Raw genomic sequence first — 12,858 nt, 5'->3', positions numbered from 1 at the left:
GCTTGCTAGGCGAGTGCTCTACCACTGAGCCAAATCCCCAACCCTGGCTTACATTTTTTATTATGACTTTTGGTTTTCTTTTTTCGCAAAACCTTTTTCTAATAGTTAAATAAATCAACTTTATATCTAGAAAATACTAATGAATAAAAATCTTCTTGGGGGAAATGTTCTTGTTCCTTCAGAGGAACCAGGCTCAGTTTCCGGGACCCACGTGACAGCTCATAGTTAGAAGTCTAGCTCCAGTTCCAGGGGTCCAAAGCTCTCCTTGGCTTCCAAGGTCACAGCGATCACTTGGTACACATATGTTCATGCAGGCAAACACCGGTAAAATAAAAATCAACCTTTGAAACAGTGAGTTTTGGTGCACACTGATGAGGATCTCTGTGCATTGCCTCCCTTTTGTTAGCTGTGGCCCTCCTCTGCAGCTCTCTAGGGATCTTTCCTAGCTTCTCATGGATTGGCCCAAATCACAGAGCTTTCCACCACCCTCTCTACCCCAACACAAAAGTTTTATTTGCCTTCAGGAATATCAGCTAAATTTATAAATGGAGAATCCCACGGTTCATATTAAACAGTGTTTGTTACAAATAAAACAGCATTTGTTCATGACATTCTCTAATGTTTTGTATGTATTCCCTGATACTTCTTAAAATTTAACATTTTTTTAGCTTCTGTGTAATTTTTAAATCTGCATAGTTTTGTGAACTAAGTTATAAAGAAACTGGATGATTTATGTTTTTTTTCTGAGATCTTGTACCTCATGAAATTTTAAATTGTTACAAATGAGATATTTTAGAGTTGTAAAAAAGGGTGAGTAAAAACTGTTGAAATGCTGTTATTTTTTAAGTAATGTATGTTTGAAAATGGTTTTAATTATTTAAGTATGACAGTGAAGCACTAAGCCAAGTGCGATGCCACACAAGTGTAATTCTAGCAACGTGGGAACTGAGCAAGAGGTCGCTCGGGACCTGAGGCCACCCTGGACTGTTCTGTCCCACTGCCAGAGCAGTACTTCTGAAAGTACTGTGCTTGTCTTTAAATATTCTGTAAGTACTGAGACCACTCTTGTTCTCTTTTCCAGATACGGAATATATGAACGCTGCCGAGAATTGGTGGAAGCAGGTTATGACGTACGGCAACCGGACAAAGAGAACGTTACACTTCTTCACTGGGCTGCCATCAATAACAGAATAGATTTAGTCAAGTACGTGTTCTGGGCTGCTCGTTAATAGGCTTTTGGGTTTTCGATTGCTTTAACATTACTGAAGTGACTTATCATAAGAACTAATAATTTCTAAAATCAATAGCTTTCATGGTGTATATTCTTTATATTTAAAAGAAAAACAAAAAAACCCAAAAACTCATGTTTTACTTATTGAAGATTTACATGAATTGAGTCCTATAGAGTACTTTTCCATACATATTTCCTTTTGCCATAATTGTTGAGATAACCCCATTTGAGATGGAGCCATTGAGGGAGGAACTCAAGTAGGAAGCTTGGCTGTGCTTCCCAATGTCACATGGCTAATAAAGGGAAGGGTGAAGGAAGGTAGAGTGAGACTGGAACTTATTCTTAGTATGGATTCTGGGAGGGAAAGGCAGCAAGGAAAACAGTAACAGGTGACATTCTTACATTGCCACCAGGCAGGGCGTAAGTCTTTATCATTGTAAGAAAGAGCTAGGAGCCGAGTGACAGGGGTCGCAAGATAATTCAGCAAGGATGCACATCTAGAACACAAGGATACGCATCTAAAACACCCTGCTTCACGGGGACAGGTAAGTGCAGCACAGAGAGGAGAGGGAAGAGCAGCAGACACGGAGGCCAGGGGAAGGAGGAAGTCCTAGAGTTGTCCCCGAGGGGTGGCGTCCTGTAGAGCGTGCTGTCTGCTCCTTCACCCTCCCTCAGTTTCTTGACTCCTGGGTCCACTCTCAGGTGTGATTCAGTTGGTTGGGAGCCACTTCATTTCCTCTCGAAGGGGACGTCCAGTGTGCGCCTGCTTTTCTGTGCTGCCCATCCCACAGGCCAGTGCATCTTTCTGGCTTTTGTAGCTGTTGCGGAATCGATGTGAGCATTGTGCATTTGAAGTTTGGTTTTGTTTGGTTCCTTTTAAGGTTTTCCATTTCTTCTTTCTGCAGTTTGACATATATCTGTAAAGTATGGATTTTTTTTATCTTGAATTTGAATTTTTTTTTTAGGTTTGGTTGTTTGAATATTATTAGACTAGGGAGTGGCACTAGTAGGTATGGCCTCGTTGGAGTAGGTGTGGTCTTGTTGGAAGTGTGTCACTGTGGGCATAGCCCTCCTCTTAGCCACGTGGGAGCCAGTTTTCTCCCGACTGCAGTCAAATCAAGATAGAGAACTCTCAGCTCCTCCAGCACCTTGCCTGCTTGGATGCTGTCATGCTTCTTGCGTTGATGATAGTGAACTGACCTCTGAACCTGTAAGCCAGCTCCAATTAAATATTGACCCTTATAAGAAAGAGTTGCCTTGGTCATGGTGTCTGTTCACAGAATTGGAACCCCTAGCTCAGACAATAGGTTAGCATTTTTATTAGTTCTGGAAAAAATCTTTTTAGCTAAGGATTTTTTTTTTTTCTTTCTTTTTTTTAGGAGCTGGGGACCGAACCCAGGGCCTTGCGCTTGCTAGGCAAGTGCTCTACCACTGAGCTAAGTCCCCAACCCCTTAAGGATTTTTTTTTTAATTACATTTTTCTTTGCCTTAGCCAGTTTTATTTCTTCTTTTGAAAACTTTAGATCTCAAGCCAGTTTCTTAAATCAGTTATATGGATTTTGTTAAACTTTGTATTTTGAGTTGTTAATATATGTAGGGTATTTGTCATGTGTCAGATATATATCTGGCAAAGATTCTGTTCATCTTGGGGGCTTCCTGTTCATTTGATTATTTGTTTAGCTGCTCTGAAGAAGCTTTTTAGTTTCTGTGCTTTTTCTTTGGAGCTCTTAATATTCTCTTAAGAAAGATTCTTCTGGTCCCTTTTTGGGGGAGAGCTGAGTCTGCTCACTTAGGTTACAAAAGAGGTTGAGGATCTTGTTTAATGTGTGAAGTTTTAATAATTATATTTCTAGTACAGTTCCTCATGCTGTTCTTGATGTTAGTTCCCCAAGTACCAACTTCTCTGGAAAAGATGCACTGAAAACATTCTGCGGATTCTGAATGGACACATGGTAAAGTCACAAGGTGGAGTCTGGAATCACACTATACAGTGATGACCAGGGACACACAAGACCCTACACATTAAAAGAAGAGTTTGGATTATAACTGCAGCTACAGTTTGTACTCATGTTCTAAGGTTCACCGTTGCAGAGCATAAAGACACTTCTTTACTAGCACTTCCAGGAGCAAAATTGCTTCCTCATTGCTGAAATACCTGCTTGTATTTACTTGATGCTAACTATACTTTGTGTTAGAAAACACAAATTTTTAAGTGACATTTATGTGGCCCATCAACCATTATTTTTGTTACAAGCTAATATTTGATAATTGCTTTGGTGGCAAAAGTTACCGCCAATTTCTTAGCCTTTCTAGAATTTATGTTCTGGATTGATTCTAGTAGGTGTCTCTTCTGGAGAAATGTGTCTTGTAGCTATTGACTTTTGTCTTTTAAATACTTGTTAATGTTCTTGTTCATTGGTGGTCCCTCTGCAAAACCTGAGAATATTAGTGCCTGCAAGAACATTGTTTGGTGATGCCCTATAAAATGAACTTTAAATTCTTGCTAGTTCGTATAAAAGAGACATCATCCAGGTATTTTATTTACAAGCTGTAAGCCTAGACTGGGCCGGTTTCAAACTTGTATCCCAGCTATGCGTTCCTTGTTACTTGATGTTTCTCATGGCTACATGCTCATGGCCCATCTCTCATGGTGACCTCCTCCTCCTCTGTGGTCTTCTTTCTTTTCCTCTCCTTTCTCTACCTGTGACCTCCAGCCAGGTATCTGAAAACCTGCCTTCCTCTATAACCTGCCCAAGATATAGCCCTTTATTGACCAATGAACTTTGGGAACAGGATAACCTACCATCATTTAGTTTATTGAGGATCAGGGGGCAACCAGACCTTGGGAGTCAGTATTTAGCATTTGAATATATAGCAGTACCCTGCAGCCTTTTTTTTTTTTTTTTTTTTTTAGTATTGAACAGGGACTTGAATATAAAAATAAATATAAAAATAAGAGTGAGTTAGAAGGTAGAGAGATGGTTCAGTACTTAAGAACATATACCCCTCTTGTGGAGGTCCTAGAACCTAAGCTTGGTAGCTCACTACTGCCTGTATCTCTGGTTTCAAGGGAGCTCACATCTTCTTGTAGCCTCTTGGGCACTTTACTCGTGTATAAAACCACGCACATATACAAAATTAAAAATATAAATAAAATCTGTGCAAAATAAGAGTTTAAGTGTTTGTCATTTTGAGTTCAAATGTTACATCTGAGGTAAAAATACCATATTATAAAAACATAGTATTCTCTTCCAGGAGTTCATAGTGAAAAAAAGTAATAAAAAATCAGTCACTCTTCTTGACAATCATGTAATAACTACCCGACACTGACTTGAATCATATTAAATCCACCAAGTAAAAATGAGTCACAAGATATAAACTATCTCTAAAGGAAAGAATTAAATTATTTAAAAAGAAATCCCAATTGAGGTTTTGAAGTTTTTTGGCTTTAGATTTAGTCTTTTCAAAATATTTTCAATCAGACATGTAAAGGACCAATTCAGACCTACTTAAACATTTGTGTGTGTGTGTGTGTGTGTGTGTGTGTGTGTGTGTGTGTGTGTGTGTGTGTTTTAAGATTTATTTATCATGTAGTGTTCTGCCTGCATATATGCCTGCAGGCCAGAAGAGGGGATCCCACCAGATCTCATAGGAGGCTACGTTCTTTAACTGTGTAGCACGATGGAGAACTTGGTCTGTATATTATATAATGTTTTACAAGGCCAGTTGAATGCATATTTATATGAAGAGCGTTTTCTGAATTAAACATGTAAGTATGGCTATATTAAGAATTTAGAACTGTGTGGCTTAAGAGTGAATGCATTTATTATTTAAAAAATTGCTTAGAATGGCTTTTATGTCCCAATCATATGTATCTATATATGACTTATATACCTTATGCCTTAAAGGCATTTATGTTTAAAATTCATTGCGATGACTAGTCCATAATTAAGCATCCAACAAGCAAAGCAGCTAGTCTTGTTCATTTTGGAATCTATAAAAATGCTGTGTCAATAATGTGTTAGGTAACAAAGTTGCCTTTTTCTTTTTAAACAATGTCTTTTACAGCAAATAGGGCGTAGTAAAGGATCTTTACCTCTCATTTATAAGTGGTAGCATTCTTTTGCGTCTGCTGCTTGATTTAATCTTTACCTCTCCTCTGAGGAAAGTAGAGCTTAAAACATTGCTCTACTCAAAGTAAACTGTGCTTTGGCTGTTCTATGCTCAACTAATTGACTCCAGAATTTGTATGTTGTTCAGATCTTTGTGGTTGCCTAAATATCTTTTTATATGATTTGGCTTTTTTACTCTTCCTTTTATATTTTAGTCTTCATTCTTTACATGCGTTGCATCCTAACCACAGTTTCCCGAACCTCCTCTCCTCCCAGTCTTCCCCCCACTTCCCCTCTTCCCCTAGATCTACTACTCTTCTGTTTCCCTTTTAAAAAAGGCCTCCCAGGGATATAAATTGAACATGTCATAACAAATTACACTAAGATTAGCCACAAACCCTCACATCAAGGCTGAATGAGGCAACTCGTTAGGAGAAGGGTCCCAAGTGTAGGCAAAAGAGTTACAGGTACCCCCTCCCTCTCCCACTGTTAGGGGTCCCACGAGAACGATTATGAAACTGTAAGTTATATGTAGAGGCCCTAGCTCAGACCCATTCAGGGTTTGTGATTGTCATTTCAGTCTCTGTGAGCCCCTATGAGCCTGCTTAGTTGACACTGCAGGCTGTGATGTCCTCAACCCCTCTGGCTCCTAGAATCCTTCCTTCCTTCTTTTTTGGGGTTCCCCTGCATTCCCAGTGTTTGGCTGTGATTCTCCGCAGCTGTTCCTATCACTTGCTGGCTCACTCGTCTCTGATGATAGATGAGCTAGGCACTGATCTATGAGTAGAGAACAATACCAGTAGAAATTATTTCTTTGACTTTTTTTTTTTTTTTTTCCAGTCATATTTGGTCATATTCTAGGTCTCTAGGCTTACTAGCCTCTGGTTCTTAGCCATCCACACAGTGTTAGGTGTGGGCTCCCTCTTGTGGTGTAGGCCTCAAGCTGTACCAGTCATTGGTTGGCCACTCTCACAGGTTCTGTGCCACCATTACCCCAGCACATCCTGCAGGCAGAACAGATTGTAGGTTGAAGATTTTGTGGCTGCGTTGATGTCCCACTCCCACTGTTGGGAACTTTGGTTATAGAAGATGGCCATTTGGGACTCTTTATTCCCCATTAGTAGGAGACTCTTATAGATATATGGAGTTTCCACTGCACGAGAATTCTGCTTTGCCCCCTACATCCTCCCCAGTCCCATCCATCTCTCCCCACAACCCTCCTTCTCCCATTTTCATCCTCCCAAGTCCACTTGCAAAATTCTATTTCTCCTTCTCAGTGAGATCCATGTGTTCCCTCCATGCCCATGAGCCCTCTTTGTGTTACTTAGCGCCCCCCAGCTTTAAAAATCATTTCCTTTTTCTTCTAGAACAAAAAAGTGATGTGTTTAATATGAAATTGTACTAAAGATGCTTTTTAAACTTCAAAAGCGCTGTTTATCTTCAAAGGCACAAAGTAGGTTGATAGCTCAAGTGGAAGGTGTTTTATTTTTCACATAATTTCTTATACTGATGATGAAAACTAAATTACTACAAATTTTATTTTACAGATACTATATTTCGAAAGGTGCTATTGTGGATCAACTTGGAGGAGACCTGAATTCAACTCCATTGCACTGGGCCACAAGGTGTACATTTACTTCTATGTCACTCTTCCCCTTAGGGTCCTTTACTTTTTACAAAATTGGTTTACTGCTTGCTGCCCAGTGTTGTCTTCACTGGAAACAAAGTTACACACTGTTCCTAGGGAAACAGGCTAATCCAGTTGTAAATGTGATACTTTGGAAGCATGCATGCATTTACAATCTAACAGGTTAGATAGTTCTTGGGGGTTTTAGGATCATATTGGAATGTACTCGCTTAGTAATTACTATGTTTTCATTTTCAAAGCTGTTGTTCCAATTAAGACTCCTGTGTCTTGTTTTAAAGCAACTTGATAAAGCATGTGATTTGACTTGTCAGCATTACCGTTTCTCAAGTATCCTCTTCTCCAGATGACTGTCTTTGAAATGACTTAATGTCTAAATGTTTGTCTTTCCATTTTGTAGACAAGGCCATTTATCCATGGTTGTACAACTAATGAAATATGGTGCAGATCCCTCATTGATCGATGGGGAAGGGTGCAGCTGTATCCACTTGGCTGCTCAGTTTGGACATACCTCAATTGTTGCTTACCTTATAGCAAAAGGACAGGTAAAGAAGTCTTAATAGTGTGTGTCCTAATCATATGTTATTTATGGCTTAAATGCCTGATATTTGTAGCATTACATTTTTCATACCTTAAAATACTTAAGTGGTAGTTTCTGATGATGAAAAGAGTAAAAAATATAGTTATTTTTATACTGAGTTTTAGTGTACTTAAAATAAGAACAAATACAGTCACAAGTTAAGATAATTCTCTGTTAAATTGGTTTTTAAATTTTAAGTGTGATAGAAATAAGTAGTGGAAAGTAAGGGAAAGATATGTAATCTATTTTTTCCTTTAAATATTTCCCTTAGATATTGTCTCAATTAGGATTTCTATTGCTGTGATAAAGCACCACGAGTAAAAGCAGCTTGCAGAGGAGACGGTTTGTTTACTTATCTTACACCACACACAGTCCTGCTGTCAGGACAGGAGCTGACGCAGAGGGAGGGAGCACTGCTGACTGGCTCACTCTGTATGTTTTGTTCAGCCTCTTTTTATGAGAGGACCTGGTATGGCACCACCCACAGTGAGCTAGGCCCTCCTACATCAATCATTGATCAAGAAAATGTACCACAAGCTTGCCCATGGGCCACAGTCTGGGGGCACATGTTTTTCAGTTGAGGTTCCCTCTTCTAAACTGGCTGTAATCTGTGTCACGTTCACATGAAACTGACCTGTACAATTGACCTCATGCCAGCTTGACATAGAGTCATTACAGTTCCACCAGAACCTTTCCTTTCCCATTTGTCCCCAAGGTGGTATGCTAATCTTATCACAATATAAAACATATTCTAAACCTTCAAAGTCCCATAGTCTTTAAAAAATTCACACTTTAAAAGTTGGGTGTCTTTAAGATATGTAGGGTGTAAAATAATTATTATATTAATATAGATTTCATAAAATTAGTACAGCAGCAGTTTATTCCTTAGCCAGCAGACTCCCCAATAACTGCACAGAGAGACAAAGTTTTATGTCTCAAAAACATTGTTTTTGAGTACAAAAACATTATGCCTACACCAGAGTCTATCTAAAATATAATAGGTCTCATAACTATAGGCTTCTGCAAAATTAAAAAAAAGTCAAACTAAAATCTTTGTAAGTCCAAGAAGGAAGAACCACGATAAAGTCGCAGCCTGAACAAATTAAGATAATGCTTTGTTAAGTTGGTTTTAAGGTGTAAGAGTGATAGAAATAAGTAGTGGAGAGTAAGGGGAAATGTATAATCTACTTTTAAAGTCAAACTGGAAGCCAGTGTGAAGAGCTCAGTGTCACACATCTGGGATTCCCCACAAACTTGTGGGCTCCCTCAGACGCTTTTCACAGCGTCCCGACACATGGCAGCTCGTCTCCTAGGTTCAGGCTGGCTTCACCTCAGTCGGGTGCTGACTTGGTTCCATGGTTCTGGCGTCCCTAAACACTACAGTCTCCGATGCAGTTGGGATGCGCCTACACCTCTCTGGCCCCACTTCCAGACTCCAGTCCCACCTCACAGTGACCTCTTCATGCCGTCAACATCAGCACCAGCTGGATGACTCTTAGACTCAAGTTCAGCTGTCAGCATCAAATGGACCACAGCTTCTGTGTGCTGACCCTGAGGAAATACTCCTACACTTTGTATTCTCAGATGCTAGTCTCTTCTTAATCACTGCTAATCTCTAACTAGCTAACCAATGTAAATCAGTCTAGAAAAGGACATATTTTACTTCAGTGGTGCTAGTCTCTTGTTAACCACAGCCAACTCTTTAGCTCCAGTTGACCAGTCCTGCAGCTTCTGAAAGCCCTGGGCTGGGTCCTCTCTGGAAGGAGGTGACTGAGCAGAGTGTTGGTGTGGGCAAGACTTGGTCTTGCAAAAGTAAGCGTTGCTTAGTATTAATAATACTCTCTTTGATTCTTGGTTATATTGGGGCCAAAAGCTGATGGCTTCTCCTTTTGCTTAACAACAGGGAATTAGGTAAAGGATTTATTGCTAGCACTCTCTTTTCTGGCCAGGCAGCCAGAAACCCTTCACTGCCCAGCTTTGTGAACCAGAGAGGAAGGCAAGGCAAAGAATTAAGATACTTTATACAGGCAGATATGCACAGACACACATACATTCATATGTCTCTCTCTGGCCAGGCTGGACTCGCTGTCTCAGGCAACTCCACATGGGTTCATGCATGCTTACGTGCATACACATATACCTACATCATTTATACAAACAAGCAAGCATATACATTTGGATGGATAGATAGATGGGCCAGAGCTCCCCAAGTCACCACAGCACACCACACCACACCACCTTTATTTCTTTTCTCTGGCCTTTTTAAAGACAAAAGTTCTTAGAAAATTACCTCACAGATAAAATGTGACACAAAGTAGGAGTTACAGAGGATGCTGATACTCAGTTCAGAGTAGTATTTCAGTCTCTGCTCATTATAAGTTCAAACAGCAGTTGTCTTATCATGTGCACACCTGTGCTTCATCCTGGGACCTGAATGCCTTTTCCTGAACATGAGTTTGTTCCAGGCCTCTCTCTCTAGTGTAATTATGAAAGCTCATTGTGTTCTTACTATTCTGAGGAGTGGGCAGATTCTATTCTTGATTCTAACTTTATTATATCTTTCTAGCAAACAACTAAAATAATCTGTTAAAATTTTCTTCCTAAGATTATTTGAATAAAATCAGGAGTTCTATAAAATCATCAATTCACTCAAACAGCATCAATTCATAAAAGTTATGTTATTCTGTATGAAATCTAATCAGTAGGTTAGGCTAATGCCCAGAGATTACTATGTTAATTTAATAATGACAGGAAGGCATGTGAGCTGCAAGAAGCAGCCCTGAGATGCAGTCTCTTTGGGACCTTGCTTCATAGACTCACCCATTGCAGACCACGCCAAAGCCGGGGCCACCTCCAGGACGGTAGATAGCCTTAACCGCTCCTACAGGGCTTCGGACAGTCAGTCCTGTGTGTTCTTTAAGGGGCTGGGAGGATTTCTCTCTGAAACTTCATGGGCCAGGCCTCCATCATGTGCTTTCTTTGAACATTCTTACTTCCGAGCTCCCTCAGAACAGCCCACTGAGCTCTCGAGCAGTCAACAACTATTCCAGCAAGTACAGTATCACCACACAGTCTTCCCGACACACATGGTCAAGTCTGTCACAAGTACCCATGACCTGGTACAACGTCTGCTTTAGTTAGTGCTCCTACTGCTATGATAAAACATCAAGACCACAAGCAGCTTGGGGAGGAGGCCTTTACCTTGCTTACACACACGTCCAGGCAGCAAGCTCTGGTCAAAGGGAGTCAGGGCAGGGACCTGGGGGGAACCCGGAGGCAGGAGCCGATTGACACAAAGGCCATGGAGGAGCATTGCTTACTGCCTTGCTCCTCATGGCTTGATCATACTGCTTCCTTATAGCACCCAAGGCCACCAGCTCAGCATGGCACCCCCCACAGTGACCTGAGCCCTCTCAAACCAACCCTCAAGAAAATGTACCACAGGCAAGTCTGGGGACATTATCTCAGTTGAGGTTCCCAGTTCTGAAGTGATCCTAATTTGTGTCATGTTGCCCTAAAACTAGGCAGCGCAAATAATGAAACTTGCCATCTCAATTGATTTTATCTACTGATAATTTTCTATTTTAATAACCTTTTAAGGGGAATGATTTTAAAAATAACAAAACATGTCTTATCTTTCTGCTGCATCAAATAATGCAGTTTCTGTCAGGAAACATGGAATTTAAGTTCTTGATGTTGATTATTTTTCTTTTGAGTGTGCATCAGTGAGCATAAAATCACATTAATTATATACCTATTCACTAATTATATACTTATTCACTAATTATATACCTATTCAACATATCACACTTTTATAATAAATATTTTATTAACAGAAATACCATCTAGATTCTCTTCTTCTTTTTTACTGATTGTATAAAATCAGAATATGTTGTGTTTTGGAAAGTGAATATTGCAAAACAACGTCATACATCGAGTTTCATTCTGGGACAGACTAGTAAAAGTTGTCGTTTGTTCTAGATTAAGATTATGTCATAATAGTGTTTGAAGACTACTGACAATTCTAAAATTGCAAAGATCATTAAATGTAAACTGTGACAAGGGAAGGGTAAGGCTTAATTTATAAACCACTTAGCTAGTTAATGGCAGTACTTAGCTTTAGTTATAAGTTATGAGACAGACTTGCATAAAGCGTTCCCACCTGAGTAGTAATGTATTAGATTGTGTAATGTATAAATTAGATGTTTCCAACTAATTTTGGTTAGGACCTTAAAATTCTGCTGTCTGGTTTATTATCAGGATGTAGATATGATGGATCAGAACGGAATGACACCTTTAATGTGGGCAGCTTATAGAACACATAGGTATGTAATCGTTATGGACTACTCAGATCATTCAGCATAATACAGTGTGGAGAGTGGGATTAGCAGATGCTACACCAGTGCTGTGGAAGCTGGTGCAGCAGCTAGTGCACAACACAAGTTACTCTTGGCCTGCTTTGCTCTCTGTACTTTGGCTCAGTAATCTTCTTAAATCTGAAAATGGAAGAAGAGGTTATTTTTTTAAAGTAATTATCTTTTCATGTGATTCTGTTTAAGTTTTATGTATTCATTTGTAAGTTGTCTGAAATCATTTTTGGATCAGTCTAAACTGAAATACAATATTTTTTTTATTCTTCAAATATATAGGTGTTAATATCACAAATTCTCAGATTAAAAATAGGAAAGTCAGGTCCAAGTGTGCTGTCTCTCAGCACCATATTCACTTATCCAGGGTTGTGCGTACATGGCAGCTCATGTTGGAATGTGGCTTAATTACTGACTGTAACAGTATCAAGGCTAGAGTAGATGTTGTGAGATGAATGGGAATGCAGCCACAGTCAGTGTAGTCTCTGTAATGATTTCGATAATTGAAATTAGGGTTGTTGTTGTTGTTTGTTTGTTTTTTTCCTTTTCAGTGTGGATCCAACTAGATTGCTTTTAACATTCAATGTTTCAGTTAACCTTGGTGACAAGTATCACAAAAACACTGCTCTGCACTGGGCAGTCCTAGCAGGGAACACCACAGTCATTAGTCTTCTTCTGGAAGCTGGAGGGAACGTGGATGCCCAGAATGTCAAGGTAAATATGTCCTGCTGTGGATGGAGAAGGAAGGCACTAACATGAATCCTTCTGGAAAACATGTTTGTTTTTTTTAAGACTGATAATTGGAAGAAACTTATTATTTAGTTTAGTCCCTTGCTTCTTCAGAATAATTTGTTTTTAAAACAGGTAATTTAATGTCATCTTATGATATTAAGTTAGTTTTTATAGTTTGTAGATGGCCTTTT

General features: G+C 39.5%; 1 protein-coding gene across 1 annotated transcript in view; it reads left to right on the top strand.

The window, feature by feature from the left end:
• Zdhhc17 (zinc finger DHHC-type palmitoyltransferase 17) overlaps window positions 1-12,858 on the top strand; it is a 62,890-nt gene that overhangs the window by 25,714 nt on the left and 24,318 nt on the right. The window contains exons 3-7 of the mRNA XM_032912296.1: window positions 1,082-1,204; window positions 6,891-6,968; window positions 7,389-7,533; window positions 11,829-11,893; window positions 12,487-12,649. Coding sequence (XP_032768187.1) covers window positions 1,082-1,204; window positions 6,891-6,968; window positions 7,389-7,533; window positions 11,829-11,893; window positions 12,487-12,649 — 574 coding nt within the window. The remainder of the gene's footprint in view (window positions 1-1,081; window positions 1,205-6,890; window positions 6,969-7,388; window positions 7,534-11,828; window positions 11,894-12,486; window positions 12,650-12,858) is intronic.

This window comes from Rattus rattus, chromosome 1 (assembly GCF_011064425.1).
Source record: "Rattus rattus isolate New Zealand chromosome 1, Rrattus_CSIRO_v1, whole genome shotgun sequence".
Lineage (NCBI taxonomy): Eukaryota > Metazoa > Chordata > Mammalia > Rodentia > Muridae > Rattus > Rattus rattus.
Note: the sequence above shows the minus strand (reverse complement) of the source record. Positions and strands in the feature narration are given on the sequence as shown.